General features: G+C 38.4%; 1 protein-coding gene across 4 annotated transcripts in view; it reads right to left on the bottom strand.

Annotated features, from left to right (window-relative positions):
* Positions 1-18168, bottom strand: part of LOC127427824 (secretory phospholipase A2 receptor-like) — a 46494-nt gene extending 28326 nt beyond the window's left edge. For 2 of the 4 annotated variants that reach the window (XR_007894984.1, XM_051675635.1), the window contains exons 1-9: positions 17818-18164; positions 14256-14627; positions 12146-12319; positions 11677-11841; positions 8497-8610; positions 8184-8330; positions 4781-4969; positions 4049-4206; positions 3586-3696 (exon numbers count right to left, since the gene is read on the bottom strand). Coding sequence is in view for 2 of the 4 variants with exons in the window: in XM_051675635.1 (XP_051531595.1) it covers positions 3586-3696; positions 4049-4206; positions 4781-4969; positions 8184-8330; positions 8497-8610; positions 11677-11841; positions 12146-12319; positions 14256-14627; positions 17818-17971 (1584 nt within the window). In the remaining 2 variants the exon portion in view is untranslated. Of the gene's footprint in view, positions 1-3585; positions 3697-4048; positions 4207-4780; positions 4970-8183; positions 8331-8496; positions 8611-11676; positions 11842-12145; positions 12320-14255; positions 14628-17817 lie in introns of those variants that run through there. The other 2 variants (XR_007894985.1, XM_051675636.1) reach the window with 2 other exon arrangements.
* Positions 18169-19810: the final 1642 nt, after the last annotated feature.

Genomic DNA, 19810 nt, shown 5'->3' with positions numbered 1-19810 from the left:
GGGGTCTTGGCTACCTGGCTTTGATTTGGTGGACAAAATATTCTTCAAATTTTAAAACTAAAATGTTTCACCTTTTTTTTATTTTTTTTTAGAAATGATAATAAAAACGATTATTCCATGCTGCTTATGCCAACATTTCTTCTTTCAAGGAATAAAGCTTTTAATGAGACTTAAATTCATAAAAAAAAATACTTCAAACTCAGAAATTGAAAACATGTTCATCATAGTAGTGGTGTATTCAAGTAATGATTTTTTTGTGAACTGAATTTTTAAATGTATTTTTTTTTTATAAATGAGAACATTCAGGCATGGAACTCTGAATGGTGCAAGCTGATTCAGAGTTCTTTTAACTTGCTATTTGTTAGCCAATCAGCTCGCTTAAATGTGATATATCATTCCAATCGGCTCACATGGTGTAAGCTGATAGGTCCTTTGACATCGGATAGTCAATCAACTTGCGTACTCTCTCTTTGCCTAACATTTAAATTTGCTCAGTTTGCAAGAAAGCCTGTTACACTGCGGTGCACCACGAGAGTTTTCTCTAAAAATGCTATTTGCTCAGGTGGTTGCTGGAACTTTTTCTTCTATCGACTTGCACGGTAAGGTCTGCTTTTGGCCATGAAACATAGAAGTGTGTCTGTATAAAGGTAAGCACATCGCTATCTTAGGACATTAGTTTAAATAAATCCACACATAGCTAAGCTAGGTAGCTAGTTAAATAAGCTTTGGGTTTTCAAGGTCCAGGTACACATTAGGAGTCTGGTCACTAGCCATTTAAGCCATTCGGCCAAGCAGGCCTAGGCACACAGAGCTTTAGTTAATTAGCATTATGCCATTCACACCAAGGCACTCCTAGCTAGCATATACAGTACTCGGTGCCCATGGCTCTTCAGGTCAGCAGCAGTACACAAGTCTTGGTGATAGATGTGCTTGTTTGGGGGTTTGTGTATTGTGCTATGCATTTGTGTAGCTTCCCTGCTTTGTTGGGGGATTGTATTTATGTCTAATTGTGCAGCAGCATGTCACATGCTTAATGCACCATGGCTTGTGTTTTTCCAACTGTGCAGCAGCATGTCCACATGCTTAACTCAGTTGGTCTGTGTGTATGTTCTACCAGTAGCAAGTCTTCATTCTTGCTCTGCAGCAGCAGCAGCAGCATAGCAGATCTAATCCACCAAGACCAATTTCCTATCAATATGTAATATCCATATTAACATCCTAAATCATTCAGAGAGTTGTCATGACTGAACTTAATAGATCCGGGAAAATAAATGAGCCTCACATCATTGACCCATATACAGTCCTGTCCATTTTCAAGTTTTGAATATGTAACCATTTTTTGGCCACAGTCAAATAATGTTTTTCTAATAAAATCATGTTATTTACGATCTTTGTTTAAAGGCATAGTAAGTATAATTTTCACTTCCAAAAGGTTTTACATCTATGCTTTAAGTAGTACTTTTGGCAAATATGTTTTATTCCACATAAGGAGGGTCCCCCTCATGGTAGCTGCCAGGTTGAAATCACATGACAAGATAAACTGCTCAAGCATCTCGGTAACTCCCCCATTTTTGGACACTTTCAAATATGGAATAAATCATCAAATGGATTACATGGTATCAAGTAAATGAAAACTTTGCTTTTGCATGATGCTTCAAAAAGGTGTCAGTATAAAGTCCAAGACCAGCGAAGTATCTCTAAACAAAAAATTACCCGTTTCTACCTTCAATATTGATTTATTATTGTTGGGCCTCATGTGCTCAGATAGGAGACAAAGGCAGGCCTACATACAGTCATAAAGCCTGACTGAGGCCTGTAGGTACACTCAAAGCCAAACGGTGCCAAAATCAAACAAAGGGAGTCCAAACAGACTACAGATCCCATCAAGCCTTGCTCACTTTACACCTAGGTGTGAAATTTTGAAGGATTGAACTCTCAACTCCTATTGGATGAAATGCACGACAGAATGCGTCCCTCAACCATGATGTCATCGAGAGTATAAAACCCCGGAGACTCCTCCTAAGCTTGCTTTCAGCGACAGTATGTGCCACGTCAAGTTGCAGCCCTGCTGCTCCCATGTGTAGCCTCGTTGCCCAAGGAAGTAATGTACGTACCTGAACTTTGGCCATACAATCGCCATCTCATTGAACGAGCCGAGATACTCCGTGTTCCACCAAGCACGCTAATGGATCCGAAGGAGACTGCCGAGCAACCCGAGTCTCACCCTTTTTGCCTGCAGAAGTGAAGAAGATTTCTCTTCCTTCTTCAACCGAGTTGACTTCGCTGATTTCTCCGCCAACCCACCGAGAATCAGTCACCGTACCGCCTGCCGACAGAGCGAGGAAACGGCCTCCTGTCGTCACACGAGCTTTGAGGAACCGAGTCAGAGTCAAACGACGGATGAACACACATTCTATCCACATCCTCACGCGACTCAAATAAGAGGTTTATGTCTGGGCAGAGATAGATTATTATAGTGTGTTATTCTTGTGTATCAAGGTTATTGCTTGTACGGTTTACGGACCGCCGAGTCCGCTCATTGCTGCTAATAATACTCCAGGTATTACTGTAAATCACTGTTACCACGAATGAGATTTGCTGGGTTGTCGTCCAAACACGTTGGGCTGTTTGTGCATTTCCACCATCGCAGGTGAGACAGCACACTGAGTTTATCCATTAAAGAACCAACGACCGCGGTGGACGGATTATGAGCCATTCACCGGGTCTCTGAGTGATAAAACTAATGGTTGCCATCTCTCCCACGATCGCTAAACCGACTTCGGTGCCATCGCCATGTTCTGTCTCTCTTGTACTAACCGCACACACACGACTCCGCACAAACATACCTGCACACACATTTGGCGAACAGATAACTTGGCGATAAAGCCCAGCTTTGTCCCTAAGTTATCGTACCAGCGGAGACACGCATTAAACTGGCAGACGCCATTAACCAGTCTCTCTGCCCACATTCGTGGCCACATTCTCTGGCCGGAAACGTCACGTGACGTACTCTCCACGAGAGCCACGTCCCCCATTTTGTAAGCACACACACACCTTACACACACACACACTCCCATTCACACACACACCTACCCTCCTCTCATGTATTATAGGCTTATCTGTTACCATATCTAATCATGTTACTGTTTAGTTTGTAGTTGGAAGTCGGACGTTTTTGAATGTCGATGTGCTCTGGACGTCGACTTTCCTAAGAGAACAATTCTATATTGAGATTGTTATACTGTCTGGTTATTAGTCCCTGATTTCAGCGTGATGCCCCGGCAATATTAATCCTTATTAATATTCTATTAATTTTGATAATTGATAGTTATCTTTGATAATTGTTGATTTGAAGGATTAATAAGCTAATGTTGATTCTAATCAATGTTCTACTGATTTTAATCATTAATGGTTGTCTTTGATAATTATTAGTTATTGCTAATAACCAAACCCGCTCCTGAACAAAGCCCAAACATTATGTTACTTTCCTATTTTGATTCAGTAAAATTGCATTCGGGTTTGCAATTTCATCTCTCTTCGGTGAATTGTAACAGTATGAGTATGTGTTTTTAAATATGCATTCACCTCTGGACAGTCGTCATCCCATTCACCTGTAGGATGCTGAGGAACAAGACCTGATGTCTTACACACTGCTGCATGCTGCTCCTCACACTCCTCAAACTGCCAGCTGCCTTCCTACAAAACAAACACCAACACAAATAACAAGTCATTCAACAAGTACAACAGAAAGCATTCAACAAGTACAACAGAAAGCTGGATCAGATCTGTCAAATGGTGGATTCCCAGACTGCTACTTGGATATTACTATGGTGACTCATTGGTGACTGTGCATCTGATTACTCAAAGTAAAGCTTTCAGGCAGTGACTGACTCAGATCTTGCTACTTTTGGACTGGCACACAGCTGTTGTCTGATTTATGGGGTAATTCTGACACATGCTCCCTTTCTGACCACATATTGTATGCTGAGGTTATGACTGGTGTCCTGTGCCCTTAAACTGACATTTGACATCTAAAATCAAGTCTCACCTTCCAGTCTGCTGTCACACATATGCGTTTGTCGCCATGGCGATGGGAAGGCTCCTGAGAGTACCAGGATGTGAATGTGACAGAAGAATTGTCTGACCATTGGACTGCTTGATGTTTTACTTCCTTGTACAAACCAATCCACACCTTAGAGTTGGAGCCTGACACAACAGACACACATATACACACATTTACAAACCTCTAATAAGGTTTACTTCTACTAACCATAATTTGAGGACACAACTCTTGGAATTACAACTGTTAATGTCAAAATGAAATGGCGACAACCTATTTTACTTCCGCCGTATGACATATTTCCCAGTGAAATTGTACATTCAAACGTAGGATGGGATTTGATTTTATTCATCACAAATTGATTGGATTGTAAAAAGTGCCAGAAGGGACTTCTGACCTTAACGCAAGTTTGCATTCGATTGTGAAGGACTACCCCACTTTTAAGGAAGTGGGCTTTTTGACTGGGATATAGAGGGGTCATCTTGACATATCCCAATGGTAATTATATTTTGAGTATTAAATAACTGATTATTATACTGTATTTTGATGACAAAGAGAAACATTCTCTTTTTTTTTTTTCTGGAAAGATGAACCGTGCACATGAAGACATTTATCAAGAAAGTAAATGTGGTAAATTTTGATTTCATGTTGACATTTTCCATAACTTACACTATAAAGTAAAAACCATTCAAATTCACTTAGGTTAGATATCCAGCTAACCATTTGAGAGCAGTTTTAGCAGCAGTTCCTGTTGGGAAAGCGAGTGGATGCTGACCAGCTGTGCATCGAGGGACTTGCATGCACTGGAAGATTTGTCCCAGCTTGCCTTCTCTTCCAGGTAGCGGTAACAAAAGCCATTATGTTCCAACCAGCCATCGGGACAAACCGTTTCTTTATATTGCCAGTTATCTTACAAAAAAACAAAAAACAAAGTGAGGCAGAGAGAGAAAAAACATATAGTATATAAAACAATAAATATATAGTACGTGTTTTTTATTACATTTTTGTCACTTTTACTTTGTAAAAATAGTGAGAGAAAACATGAGGGAAATGTCGCTAAAAATGTGATGAAAAGAAATGGTTCAGAGACAACTCTTCTTACGGTTGTTGCTGATGACCCCGACCGTTTCTATATTTACATACACACTGTGAGAATGTTTGTGTGCATTTGATAACCAGGGTCAAGAGTTCAGATACAAGTTGGGCCACAGCTGTTGAACCCTAGAACAAAATTCAGAACACGCCCACATTCTTCTCTTTTAACCAATCACAATCTGTACAGACTATAATGGAAACAAGAGAGTGCAACAGTGCCCGCCCACTTTTTCACTCGACTGGGTCCAGAAGTATTTTTCCCATTAATTTTTCCCAAAGACTTTTCATAAAATCCTTCATAAAAGAGCTGTAAGCAATAAACCAAACCAACCAGCTCTGAGGTGAATCACAACACTATATCGTAGAAAAAGACAAAGCAAACATTGCGAATGACATAATCAAATAAAAAACAATAGATAAATGGACAATAAATGAAACTATTGATTTTAAGTTGTTGATTATAAGTATAGAAACAACATATGTTATTGCAAAATATTCCAAAATATACAAATATACAAGTGTGAAGGTACAGTGACCCGATTGCTTCCTTCACAGTGCATCATGGAAGTGGGCAGTTGCAGCTGGGTTTATTTAGCCAGGGTTTGTTGGCCGCAGTTCTCTGATTGGTGGACCTTTCTCTGCTGGACCATGGGTAGTGTAGTTGTGCACCAGGAATTCTGCTATTTTTACACAATGAAGTTGAAATAATGCAAACTGTTGGCTTCAACAGAGCCATCGATGAACAATCTCAGAGCTCAAGGTAGGTCTGTCGTTAAAAGTTATAAGATATCTTTAAAATCAATTTATCTATGGAAACAATTTATGGGATTTTTACTTCCGCAACTTGTACTTGTTGCGCTCTATAATCACTAACTTGATAGAAGGCCCCTTCCCTTAATAGCACTAGAAAATGGCAGACATTTATGTAATACTGGATCGTACTGGGGTTGAAGCTGGAACTCTACCAAACTTAAAGGAATATTCTGGGTTCAATACAAGTTAAGCTCAATCAACAGCATTTGTGGCATAATATTGATCACCACGAAGATACATTTTGACTTGCCCCTCCTTTTCTTTGTACTTATGTAAGACCACTGGGATGTTCGTTTGGGGTCAGGTGGGGTTCTTGATTGGGGAGGGCGAGGGGTAGTAGTGGGAGTTAAATGTTGATTTATTGTATATATGTTTTGTTTTTCTTTGTCTTTGTAGAATCAATAAAAATGTTAATCATAAAAAAAAAAATAAAAAAAAATCTGGGTTACAGTGAGGCCAATTTGAGGTGAATGGGGGCCAATTTTTGAACGTTAAAATACTCACTTTTTCAAAATTATAGCCACAGGACATAAACAATATCTATGTTAACATGATTTTGTGTGATAAAATCACTTACTAACCTTTTCTGTGTAAAGTTATAGCCAATTTTACTACTTTGTTGCCATGACGATGTAATGTCAACAAACCCTAAAATGACTGTAAAAATGATAATTTAAACAACTTCACAGGTCAATTAATGTAAGTGCTTTTTTAAAATTATAAGCTTCATATTTCTGCATTTAAACCCTCCAAAAATTGGCCCCATTTTCTTCCATTGTAAGTGCCTCACTGTAACCTCGATTTTTGCTTTTTTTTAAAGAAAAAGACGGACGAGTCAGAATAAATTTTTGTGGTAACAAACATTATGCCACAAATGCTGTTGACTGAGTTTAACTTGTATTGAACCCGGAATATTCAATGAGAAAACCAAGTGGATTGTGATGGAGAGCATGTGACTCGGTTTCCATCACAGAATTTTACTGTGTTCCATGGAATTATTTATTGTTTTACTCACCAATTTACAATATTTACTGGGGTTTTATTGTGCAAATGTTTTATCTGTCCTATTTATTGGCTTTGTTTTTAACTCCCATTTATCTCTTGTTTTTGCATATTTATTCAATGATATTATATTTAAGAATGGGGAGGTGAGGGTTAATTTAATAAATGGTACATTCCAATTTGCAGAGGCAGGAAAATTGTGTATATAAAGGCCTGCCTCCAGATGCTAGACAAGATGGATGACAAGTGTTTGAGCACATGGACAAGGTTGCTAGCGCTGTTTGAGCGCAATATACTCCGGCCTCCATTGTTTAGGGAGGAGAGTAGGTACTGTTCTTAGTACCAAAAACAGGTCTAGTTTTTTGACTGTTTTTTATTTTTATGTAACCTTGTTTTTTGAGTGCTTTTAAACTATTAATTTGCACATTTTGCACCTCTGATGCAATAAACATCCTTTTTGGAACGCCATTCCTTCTCTCCGGTGTGATTCTCCTTGTGACCACTCCGGTCTCTGTCACACATTGTAGCAACTGTGGGATTCGAACCCATGCCTCCAAAGAGACTGAAACCTCAATCCAGGTGCAAGGAGGTGCAAATAAATAAGGTCACATAAAAAACAAAACTGTCTAAAAACTAGACCTGTTTCAGGTACTAAGAGCAGTACCTACTTCCCTCCCTAAACAATGGAGGTCGGAGTATATTTGCACTCAAGCAGTGCTGGCATAACCTTGTCCATGTGCTCAAACACTTGTCATCCATCTTTCTTTCCTCTCCCTTAGTGGCAGCTGGTTTAAATACACAGTTTTCTAACCTTTGCTAATTGGAACAAACCATTACTTTAAATAAAATTTAACCCTCACCTCCCCATTCTTAAACACAAAATCTTTGAATAAATACATAAAAATGAGTTAAAATGAGAGTTAAAAACAAAACCAATAAATAGGATGGATAAAACATTTGCACAATACAACCCCAATAAATATTGCAAAATGGTGAGTAAAACAATAAATATGTCCATGGAACACAGTAAAAATCCATGATGGGAGACTGCTCCAAAAGTTCACCATCACATGGATGAAGAGTTTGACAAAGGGAAAACTAGAAATTAGAGGGAAGGATAAAAAGGCAAAGGATATAAAAATGGAAGTATGGATAAAAAGCTGGATAAATTAATGGAAGTATGAGTGACCAACCAGACCAGGCATCTATTTACCTAGTGGCTCTGCTTTCTGGCTATAGTTGTTGGTTTTCTTGCAGATGTAGGGCAAAGCTGACTCACAGGACAGACTCTGCCAGGAACCCTGAGTAGAGTTAAACACCCCACACTGCTGGTTTTGCTGCACCGGTGTGGAGGACAGATCTACACAGGATGAGAGGAACAAACAATGAATAGACCATTTAATGGGGAATATTGCCCATTTAGAACCCCAGCAACTCTCACGAGCCATTGAACCAGTAATACTGAACCTTTGAAGCATTCTTACAAAAAAAAAAAAAAAAAATCTAATTGTATCATTCTCTCTAACCTGAGGTAAAACTGACAAGATCCAAAGGAGATCCATCAGACCACTGCCATCCCCCATCCTGACTGAGGTGGTTTAATCCAATCCAGACCATCACACCCATATCTGAAAGCCTTTCTAGTAGAACACAATGGGAACAGTGATGCACCAGAAAAAGGGAAAATTCACCCCAAAATTTAAATTCTGTCATTATTTATTCACTCTCATGTTGATCCAAGAAGCACAGGAAGCACAATTTATGACACCATTGTTGTCAGATTTTATTGCTAATTTGAAATATGTTATTTGAACAAATCTTGGCCAACAGTTTTGGAGATTTCAGGCTTTCCCCATTCAATTGTATGCCTAAAAAATAGCTGCCCGGAGGCGTTATGAACATACCCTCCAAATGACCTGACTTGCCTTAAAGGGACTTTGAAAGTACCATAAAAGAGACACATTTGGTTACGAGACATTTCATTTGCAATATCTGCATGCGCAAATTAGATTTAAAGGGTTAGTTCACCCAAAAATAAAAATTCTCTTATCTTTTACTCACCCTCATGCCATCCCAGATGTGTATGACTTTCTTTCTTCTGCAGAACCCAAACAATAATTTTAAGAAGAATATTTCAGCTCTGTAGGTCCATACAATGCAAGTGAATGGGTGCCAAAATTTGGAAGCACCAAAATCCACATAAGGGAAACATAAAAGTACTCCAGACGACTCTGGTGGTTAAATCCATATCTTCAGAAGCGATATGATAGATGTGGGTGAGAACCAGATCAATATTTAAGTCCTTCTTCAATTTCACTTTCTCCTTCTGTATTTGGTGATTCACGTTCTTCGTGCATATTGCCCCCTACTGGGCAGAGAGGAGAATTTATGACAAACATTTCCTTAAACATTTATCTGTTTCTAACCCACACCTATCATATTGTGTCTGAACACATGGATTTAACCACTGCAGTCATATGGATTACTTTTATGCTCCCTTTATGTGGATTCTGGAGCTTCAAAATTTTGGCAATCATTCACTTGCATTGTATGGACCTACAGAGCTAAACCATTCTTCTAAAAATCTGCATTTGTGTTCTGCAAAAGAAAGAAAGTCATACACATCTGGAATGGCATAAGGGTGAGTACATTTTTTGGGTGAACTATCCCTTTAAGAGCTATGATGGCGGGAAGAATGGAGTGAATCTTCGTTCCTTAGTGAATCATGATTTAAATCTATTTCTCATATAAAGTTATCATATGGCTTCAGGGGGAGTCGTATGGACTCCTTTTTATAGTCCTTTTTCATTTTTGGAGCTTGACATCAACTGGTCACTTTATGCGGTCATTGCACAGGAAAAAAGTGTCAACATTCTTCTTTTGTGTTCCATGGAAAAAAGAAAATCAAATGGGTTTGGAACAACATGAGGGTGAGTAAATGACATTTACATTAATACTTTGTCAAAATAATCTGAGTGTACAAACATGACATTTGATCATGCGTGTGTGTGTGTGTGTGTGTATGTATGTATGTGTATATATATATATATATATATATATATATATACACAGTGGTGTGAAAAAGTGTTTGCCCCCTTCCTGATTTCTTATTTTTTTGCATGTTTGTCACACTTAAATGTTTCAGATCATCAAACAAGTTTAAATATTAGTCAAAGATAACACAAGTAAACACAAAATGCAGTTTTTAAATGAAGGTTGTTATTATTAAGGGAAAACAAAATCCAAACCTACATGGCCCTGTGTGAAAAAGTGTTTGCCCCACCTGTTAAAACATAACTTAACTGTGGTTTATCACACCTGAGTTCAATTTCTCTAGCCACACCCAGGCCTGATTACTGCCACACCTGTTCTCAATCAAGAAATCACTTAAATAGGACCTGCCTGACAAAGTGAAGTAGACCAAAAGATCTTCAAAAGCTAGACATCATGCTGAGATCCAAAGAAATTCAGGAACAAATGAGAAAGTAATTGAGATCTATCAGTCTGGAAAAGGTTATAAAGCCATTTCTAAAGCTTTGGGACTCCAGAGAACCACAGTGAGAGCCATTATCCACAAATGGCGAAAACATGGAACAGTGGTGAACCTTCCCAGGAGTGGCCGGCCGACCAAAATTACCCCAAGAGCGCAGCGACGACTCTTCCAAGAGGTCACAAAAGACCCCACAACAACATCCAAAGAACTGCAGGCCTCACTTGCCTCAGTTAAGGTCAGTGTTCATGACTCCACCATAAGAAAGAGACTGGGCAAAAATGGCCTGCATGGCAGAGTTCGAAGACGAAAACCACTGCTGAGCAAAAAGAACATTAAGGCTCGTCTCATTTTTGCCAGAAAACATCTTGATGATCCCCAAGACTTTTGGGGAAATACTCTGTGGACTGACGAGACAAAAGTTGAACTTTTTGGAAGGTGTGTGTCCCATTACATCTGGTGTAAAAGTAACACCGCATTTCAGAAAAAGAACATCATACCAACAGTACAATATGGTGGTGGTAGTGTGATGGTCTGGGGCTGTTTTGCTGCTTCAGGACCTGGAAGACTTGCTGTGATAAATGGAACCATGAATTCTGCTGTCTACCAAAAAATCCTAAAGGAGAATGTCCGGACATCTGTTCGTGACCTCAAGCTGAAGCGAACTTGGGTTCTGCAGCAGGACAATGATCCAAAACACACCAGCAAGTCCACCTCTGAATGGCTGAAGAAAAACAAAATGAAGACTTTGGAGTGGCCTAGTCAAAGTCCTGACCTGAATCCTATTGAGATGCTGTGGCATGACCTTGAAAAGGCAGTTCATGCTCGAAAACCCTCCAATGTGGCTGAATTACAACAATTCTGCAAAGATGAGTGGGCCAAAATTCCTCCACAGCGCTGTAAAAGACTCATTTCAAGTTATCACAAACGCTTGATTGCAGTTGTTGCTGCTAAGGGTGGCCCAACCAGTTATTAGGTTTAGGGGGCAATCACTTTTTCACACAGGGCCATGTAGGTTTGGATTTTGTTTTCCCTTAATAATAACAACCTTCATTTAAAAACTGCATTTTGTGTTTACTTGTTATCTTTGACTAATATTTAAACTTGTTTGATGATCTGAAACATTTAAGTGTGACAAACATGCAAAAAAATAAGAAATCAGGAAGGGGGCAAACACCTTTTCACACCACTGTGTATATATATATATAATATATACCTTTCATATAGATCTGTTCATTGGAATGTGTGATGGCAAGCAGGCTTGCGCCTTGTGATTGACAGGAAGTAAGTGCTTGGCTCCAGGTGAGAATTGAGTACAAGTTAAACTGGTAACAGGCATTCAGCTCAGGGTGGCTCTCCCAGAATTCACCACAGCCTGTCACTGGACAAAACACACACACACATATACAGGTTCTGACTGGTTCCTTTAGTTATTTACACTTAAAAAATAATTGTAAGATTTACACATTTCAATTTCAACAAAATTCCATCAAATTCAATTGAGTAATCTTTAACAAAAAACATTTTTTTTTTAATTAATTTAATTTTGTTAAAATTACACAATTAAATTTGATGGAATTTTGTTATGCAATTTAAATATATAAATCTTAAAAACAGGCTAAAATATATTTTTGAGTTTGTTTACTGTAGAAATTACATGCATTTTTATGTCTGCATGGTTTTACCTGGATTGGGGCAGAAGCCCCATTTCTCATCCTGATCGTAGTGGTTTGTGGTAGCACACCAGAGGTGACGGTCCTCTCTCCCCTCAGAGGTGCAATCCCACAACCATTTATTGTTGTATTTAAAGGGAAGGGAACAGGGCATGCCATGTGAGTTTCCTTGTAGCGTGTGGATTTCTGTCAACAGCAAGCACACAAGGCTATAGAACAAGTAGGCTCGAGCCTCATTAAGCATCTGCGTAATGCACTAGAGTTTAATGTAGCGATCAAGCAATATGGGCTTTTCATTGGCCAATGCTGAGCTGATCTCTAGAGAACAGGATAACTGATGGCCGACAGCAATCAAAGAGGATCTGCCACATCTGTTTATTGGTGTGTGTAATTTATTTAAAGATAATACCTTCTCCTATTCCAGCTTAACATGCAGACACAAATATACTGTTCAAAAGTTTGAATCACCAAAACATTTTTGTTCTTGCAACAAACTGATGCTTCTCTTCACCAAGGAAGCATATATATGATGAAAAACAACCTGCATTAGCAATGTTGCAAATTACTATTACTGTTTGAAATAACATTTAGCATTTTTATTGATTCCATTTTTTCATAGCAAAGCCCAATTTTCAGCAGTCACTACTCAAGTCTACTAAGAAAATAATAATAATCCTTAAAGGTGAACCCAGTATTTATTTCACCATTAAAAATTTTACTCCTAAAGAAATGAATTGTAATTTTGAAACATTTGTATAAAATCATGAGCACTCACATGAGATGAGGACTCTAGTCATATCAGTAACCATATAAAAGCTGTTTTATTCTACATTGGGCAGGGGCGCTCATGGGGACTGCCATTTTTGAATCACATGACCAGCTGAATACTACTCAATCTCAGAAACTGAGATTGGACACTTTATTGGACACTTTCCCTCTTGGATTAAATTAATCATGGCTGACTGTGAATAGTGAATTTCTACAATGGCATCTGTAACTGAAAACTGTTGATTTTGAATGATGCTGCATCCACACCACTAGGTGTCACTGTAAGTCCAAAATGACATAAATAAAAAGTTACTGAGTGCACCCCCATGTAGAATAAAACAGCTTTTATAAGGTCACTGATATGACTAGAGTCTTTATCTCATGTGAGTGGTCATGATTTTATACATGTTTCAAAACTACAATTCATTTCTTTAGGAGTGAAAACATTTTTAATGCGGGGGCGGGGGGATTACTGAATGCACCTTTAAGAAATTATTCTAATGTACTAATTGACAGCTGAAACAGTTGAAAATGGCTGTGCTACTTAATGAAGTTTGAACATTGCAATACAGTCTTTTTTCAGTTGCTGAAGTATTGAGGAAACGCCACTTTTGATATGGGCAAATAAGAAGAAAAGTGTCAAATGTGCAAAATAACTTGTTAATGGTAAATTATTAGAAAGAAGCATTATGGATGCATGAATCTAAGTTTGAGGTGTTGCGCTGTTGTTAGAAAAGTTTGACTGTAAGGTCCATGAGAAGTTCCCTACAAACCAATTACATCTTTGGGAAGTGCTGCAGAAAGCATGAGATAAACTGACTGCTAGAATGCCTAAGGTGTCATTGCTGCAAATGGAGGATTCTTGGATGAACAAAAGGACTGAAGAATAGAGCATTTATTAAATATAATTTGTAATTTGTAAGATTTTAATTTTTTTTTACTGTAATTCTTGTTCAGTTTAAAGCATCATAAATTTCATAGCGATTCCAAACTTTTGAACGGTAGTGTAAGTCATTTGTAAGTTGATTCCCCTGAAAAGTGTAAACTCGGTGGTTTTCTGGTGCTCTCAAAACATTGCTCTGTTTATCTGAGCATCCCGACCACCCCGACACAGCCATATATTGGCTCAACCAATGGCATGGGTTTGGGGCAGGACCATCTGTTTTCCAACCAATGGAAGACCGGGAGAGTATTTGGGAAACCAGTTTGAAAAGTCATTATGTTTGCAATTTACACACTTTAGCTTAACAATGGCCATATTTTGGTTGATTAAACAGCTATTACTTCTTTAATACCACACCAACCATTTGACATTACATTTAGTATAAAAGGGATGTGTCCGCAGATATCTTGCCTTCATATGGGTAAGCGCAGGGACCTTCTCCGGCCGCACCATAAATCCTCCACAGATGCAAAGTAGCTCTCTTCACCACCACCCTGGAATCCACTACTGCCAGCTTATTATACATCGCTCCATACAACATGCTCCCCTTACAGCGCCACCACATCGTAGGGAGGGAAGCATTACACTCAAAGATGCCCACGTCAGGCAAGTTGGTCATCCCTAGGCATCTGCTAGTGCCCAGATTGAAGAGACGATGCCGGGACACCCATTTCCAGAGCAGGGCAGCTGACGGGGGTTCACAGCTGATCAAAGACAGACCGGTCGAATTTGCAGAGAGGCACCGCTTCTGTGATATACTCTCCAAAAGGAACACACCTTTCCCTGTGTCACACAAACACACAGATGAATATCGATGGAGAGTATAGAAACAGCTTCCAGTGCTGATGCTGGGTTTGAATTGTTCAAGCTTGGTCAAGCTAAACCACATGAAATAAATGTTTTACTTTTCGTTTCTAGTAGCCTTGGGAGATGGGCTTAAGGGTTTTTAACTAGTGGGAAAAGCCTTTCTTTAGGAGTATTATATAGCCATTTACATGCAGCACCATGTTAGATTATAAAGGCAAGTGATATTGGAGATTCAAAGCCATTCAGAGGCACTGAGGTATCAGACAGGGCTGATTATCCAGTGAACAGATAGAAAGATAGAGCTGCTATCTCCAATTTCACCTCAACAAAATGGGGCTTAATATTTCAGAGTTCTCAAAGCCAACAGAGGCTGAGGGGTCTTTTGTGGATGTTGACACGAAAGAGTAATTGAAGATAAAGGCCAAAGACAAAAATATTCTCAAAGAAGTCGAACACACACAGAGTATTGTGAAACTTCAAAGGGAAGCTATGTATTATCCTCACCATATGTCTGAGAGCAAGAATTTGCTTTACAATATAAGAAGGTTTCCGTTATGGCAGTGAGGTTTGTTATTTAGGTTTCGCAGGGAATAAAAATTTTCTGATATTTATATGCAGACGTATGCAACCAAAATAAACCCCAACAGGACCCTGATGCGTAGTGAAGAGGTCTTGTCATTCTGAAGAGGGTTGTTTTTTTTGTTTTTTGTTTTTTGCATTAATGACCATCTGGCAGTACATTATTCTGCTGATTACATGTCTACTTACGTAAACGGTCAAATATACAGTTTAGCGGTCACTACAGAAAAATATTTGACAACAAAATGCTGTGATTGGCCAATCAGAATCAAGTAATCAACAGAGTTGTGTACATCTCATGGCTAATTCTCGAAGTGATACTGAACTGTGTTCCACTAAGTGATAGCCAAATTATTTGCTACGTGAGATCATACAACTCTCTGGAACTACAAGACTCAAATGGGACATGCAGAGAATGTTGTTACCAGTCAATGTGAGGGTGTGGGTGTGTTTATGTATGTGCATTTTCTCATTAACAGTAAAGGAATATTCCTTTGTTGTTTTAGGGTTTATGGCGTCATGTCAACAAAGTTGTAAAATTGGATATGACTTTACACTGAAAAGGTAAACGATTTTATCACAATGAAATAATGGTAACGCACATATTTTTTTTTACATCTTGCGGCTATACTTTTGAAACAGTGAGCATTTTGGGGTTTACCAATTGGCCCCATTTACTTCCATTATAAGTGTCTCACTGTAACCCAGATTTATTTATTTTTTTAAGAAAAGGAGGGACAAGTCGAAATTACTTTTTGTGGTAATAAACATTATGCCACCAATGCTGTTGACCTCTTTAAGCCGACCTCAGATGACCCTATTTATGACCAGTGAGGTGACTTGCACCACTGGTTCCTAGGGTATGCACATACTGATAAATGTACCTTGAAAGTCGCTTTGAATAAAAGTGCCTACCGAACGCGTAAATGTAAATTAATCAGGGTGTTGAACAAGCTTCAGAAACCTACTGTGTCTCACAGTGGGGCCCATACTTATCCCATTCAGTTAATTAGAGAAGGACTTCATGCAATAGACTGTAGGGTTAGACCGAGTAATAGAGTACGGCTGTAACGCTGATTATTTCCATTCTCGTATAAGTCTGAACTGTCATTACCAGTGTGCACATTCACATTAACATCCTCTCTCTGTGTGGGAAATTTGAAGGGCGTAGTCCACATTCATGATAAATTATTAGAGAACATCTGTATAGGGGAAGAAGTCAATTATTCATTCTTTCATTGTGAATCATCATTTTTCCTGACTGACCATGACAGGAAACTTTGCATGTTGTAATTTGTGATTCACTCACTTAAAATTAGTGTATTTTGGGACATACTAGAAATAAGAAACAAAGTTACTGAGAAAATCAGGCAAACATGCAAGGTGGTCAGCGAGGGACAGCTGTAACACTGTTTTACAACTGTACCCGCTACATAAGAAACATGCTGGCAAATGCTCCTTATAGAGTTCTGTTTGCTTTTATTCAGCCAGAAAGCTTAGATAAGTATACCAGGCAATAAATGAATTGCAAGAAAGCCAGATTTACAGATATATACATTGAATGGATGGATAGATATATAGGAAAATCAGGGGTATGTAAACCATGAGAGGAATTCCAGCTGATGTGTGAGAATTGATACATATGCAATCATTACAAATATTTGAAAACAATAATAAAGTATAAAATGTGTCAGTATATTGCACTTAAGGTGTTACAACAGTATCTGGCATGAGGACAGATGTAGCAGAAGCCTCCTACTTCACATTTTATTGTGAAAAACAGGAGCCATGTTTGCAGGTTTTTTACATTTATTTTGTTTGTAGACAGTTAAAGGCATCTTATGAGCAACAATGGCATGTTTACTCTGGTCAGTATTTTTGCAGTGTAACAAAAAGTGTTACAAATGTACTCGGTCTACCCTATTCAGATCTTTTCAAATACACGTTTGACTTTCAATCAATGCTTTCAACAAGAAAAGGCAGGAAGGGAAATGTGAGCAACATCCTGAATTGCAAAACATAATAAACGTAAACTGTTTACGTATGATCTGTAAAGGAGTATGAATATAGCCTATATATATATATATATATATATATATATATATATATATATATATATATATATATATATATATATATATTCTTATTGAAAGTAAAAGTTTAAAGTGCATTTCAAGCGTAGTCCTCTTGAAGTGATTTGGTAACATGTGACGAGCAGCCGCCTATCGGTTTGTTTATGAGCAGAAAACTTTCACTAAAGCACGTCTAATGGGAAACGGTACTGTTACTCTATAAACACATTACAAAGTGTTTTATTTACCGTCCAGTCTGAGACTGAAGTAGCAGTCTGTGTAGAATGATCGTGCAAGAAATGACACATTACCGTCCGTCTTTTATAAAGAAGAGTTGGACTCTGAGTTCATCATACTGATGCAAACTGCAGACACAGCACAATGTAAACTACACAACAAACCTATTGGGTTAAATCATCAGGAAACCGATACGCTCATTCTATCGCACAAAACATCACGAGACATATCTGCAATCAAAAGACAAGAGATAATTCGCGCAGGCCGAATGCACTTACTGTATAACTCGAGATGTTGTTTTTTGTCCAAAACTTCGGTTTTGTCCGACACTTCCGCAGCGGCACAAACGCAACTATTGACATAAAGTAGAAAATAAAAGACACAAAGCGCTTCATGGAAGCGAATATGTGGAGTTTTTGTGTATCCCCGCATTTCCGTTGCTGGAGATGGAGTTCATAGACCGCAATCTGTTTTTCCCGACACTTTCCACAAGTTTCTGGATTCTCTACGTCACTGATCTCTTTCGGGGCAGTAAAAGGCAAAAATATTGTTCTCCTCTTACACCCCGTCTGCACAGCACGCGCTGGGACAAAATTCAGGGTCGTTCACACCGAACACGTCCTTGGGCTAAAAAAGCAAAACGTAGCACCAGGAACGCAGATGTGTTGAGACGCGTTTTTAACAGTGAATTTAGTTTTTGAAGCGGCGTCTCAAAAAACGCGGCGCTCCTGCGCTTTAAGCAATTTTCTTTTTAGATATGACACATTTTACAGATTATGTTCTAGAGAGAAATAATAAAACTCAAACACTGAAAAAACTAAACAAATTTAATACAAAAATTAGTACAGACACACTTGAGAAGTACATTTGATCCAGCAAAATCACAATTAATTATGAATTAATATTATTAATCTAATTACACATAGTTCAAGGCTCAGCCTTGACTAACCAATTACAATAACTACAAAACAGTTCTGTTTCTGAAAAACAGAAACACAAATAAAAGAAATAGCTGTAAGAACCACAACCAAGAACAATAAGATCCAGTCTTGCCCATTGCCCATATTTAACAGTACCTTTAGGAGTTTTGAAGTATTAAAATATAACATGATAGCAGCAAACACATTATTATTATTATCATTATTTTAACATTTTTCAAAAAATAAATTCACTGCCAGAAGATGTAAACATCCTTGAGAGTTTAACCTCTTAAACAGAGGTTTAAAAATTCTTGCATGCACACAAAATGTAAACACATGTTTACTTAGCTATCAAAATAGGGACGTATATACAGGGGCGCATTAATGCACAGGCTTATACGGGCTGAAGCCCAGGGCCAACCGCTCAACAACTTAAAGGGGGCCTCAGCGGACCCGCGAGCCCATGGCCCAGAGATACCTTAAAGCGACCCTGCATACATATACTTCTATACATGTTTTTTATATACAGCTGAAGTCATTAATACTCATTTTTTAACCACTCCACAGATTTAATATTAGCAAACTATAGTTTTGACAAGTCGTTTAGGACATCTACTTTGTGAATGACATGAGTAATTTTTCCAACAATTGTTTACAAACAGATTGTTTCACTTTTAATTGACTATAACACAATTCCAGTGGGTCAGAAGTTTACAAACACTAAGTTAACTGTGCCTTTAAGCAGCTTGGAAAATTCCAGAAAATGATTTAGACAATTAGCGAATTAGCTTCTAATAGGAGGTATACTGAATTGGAGGTGTACCTGTGGATGTATTTTAAGGCCTATCTTCAAACACAGTGCTTCTTTGTTTGACATGGGAAAATCAAAAGAAATCAGCTAAGACCACAGAAAAAAAAATTGTGGACCTGCACAAGTCTGGTTCATCCTTGGGAGCAATTTCCAAACACCTGAAGGTACCACGTTCATCTGTACAATCAATAGTACAAAAGTATAAACATCATGGGACCATGCAACCATCATACCGCTCAGGAAGGAGATGCATTCTGTTTCTAGAGATGAACGTAGTTTGGTGCAAAAAGTGCAAATCAATCCCAGAACAACAGCAAAGGACCTTGTGAAGATGCTAGAGGAAACAGGTACACAAGTATCTATATCCAAAGTAAAACGAGTCCTCTATCGACATAACCTGAAAGGATGCTCAACAAGGAAGAATCCTCTGCTCCAAAGCCACCATTAAAAAGCCAGACTACAGTTTGCAAGTGCACATGGGGACAAAGATCTTACTTTTTGGAGAAATGTCCTCTGGTCTGATGAAACAAAATTGAACTG

This window comes from Myxocyprinus asiaticus, chromosome 37 (genome assembly GCF_019703515.2).
Source record: "Myxocyprinus asiaticus isolate MX2 ecotype Aquarium Trade chromosome 37, UBuf_Myxa_2, whole genome shotgun sequence".
NCBI classification, from domain to species: domain Eukaryota; kingdom Metazoa; phylum Chordata; class Actinopteri; order Cypriniformes; family Catostomidae; genus Myxocyprinus; species Myxocyprinus asiaticus.
Note: the sequence above shows the minus strand (reverse complement) of the source record. Positions and strands in the feature narration are given on the sequence as shown.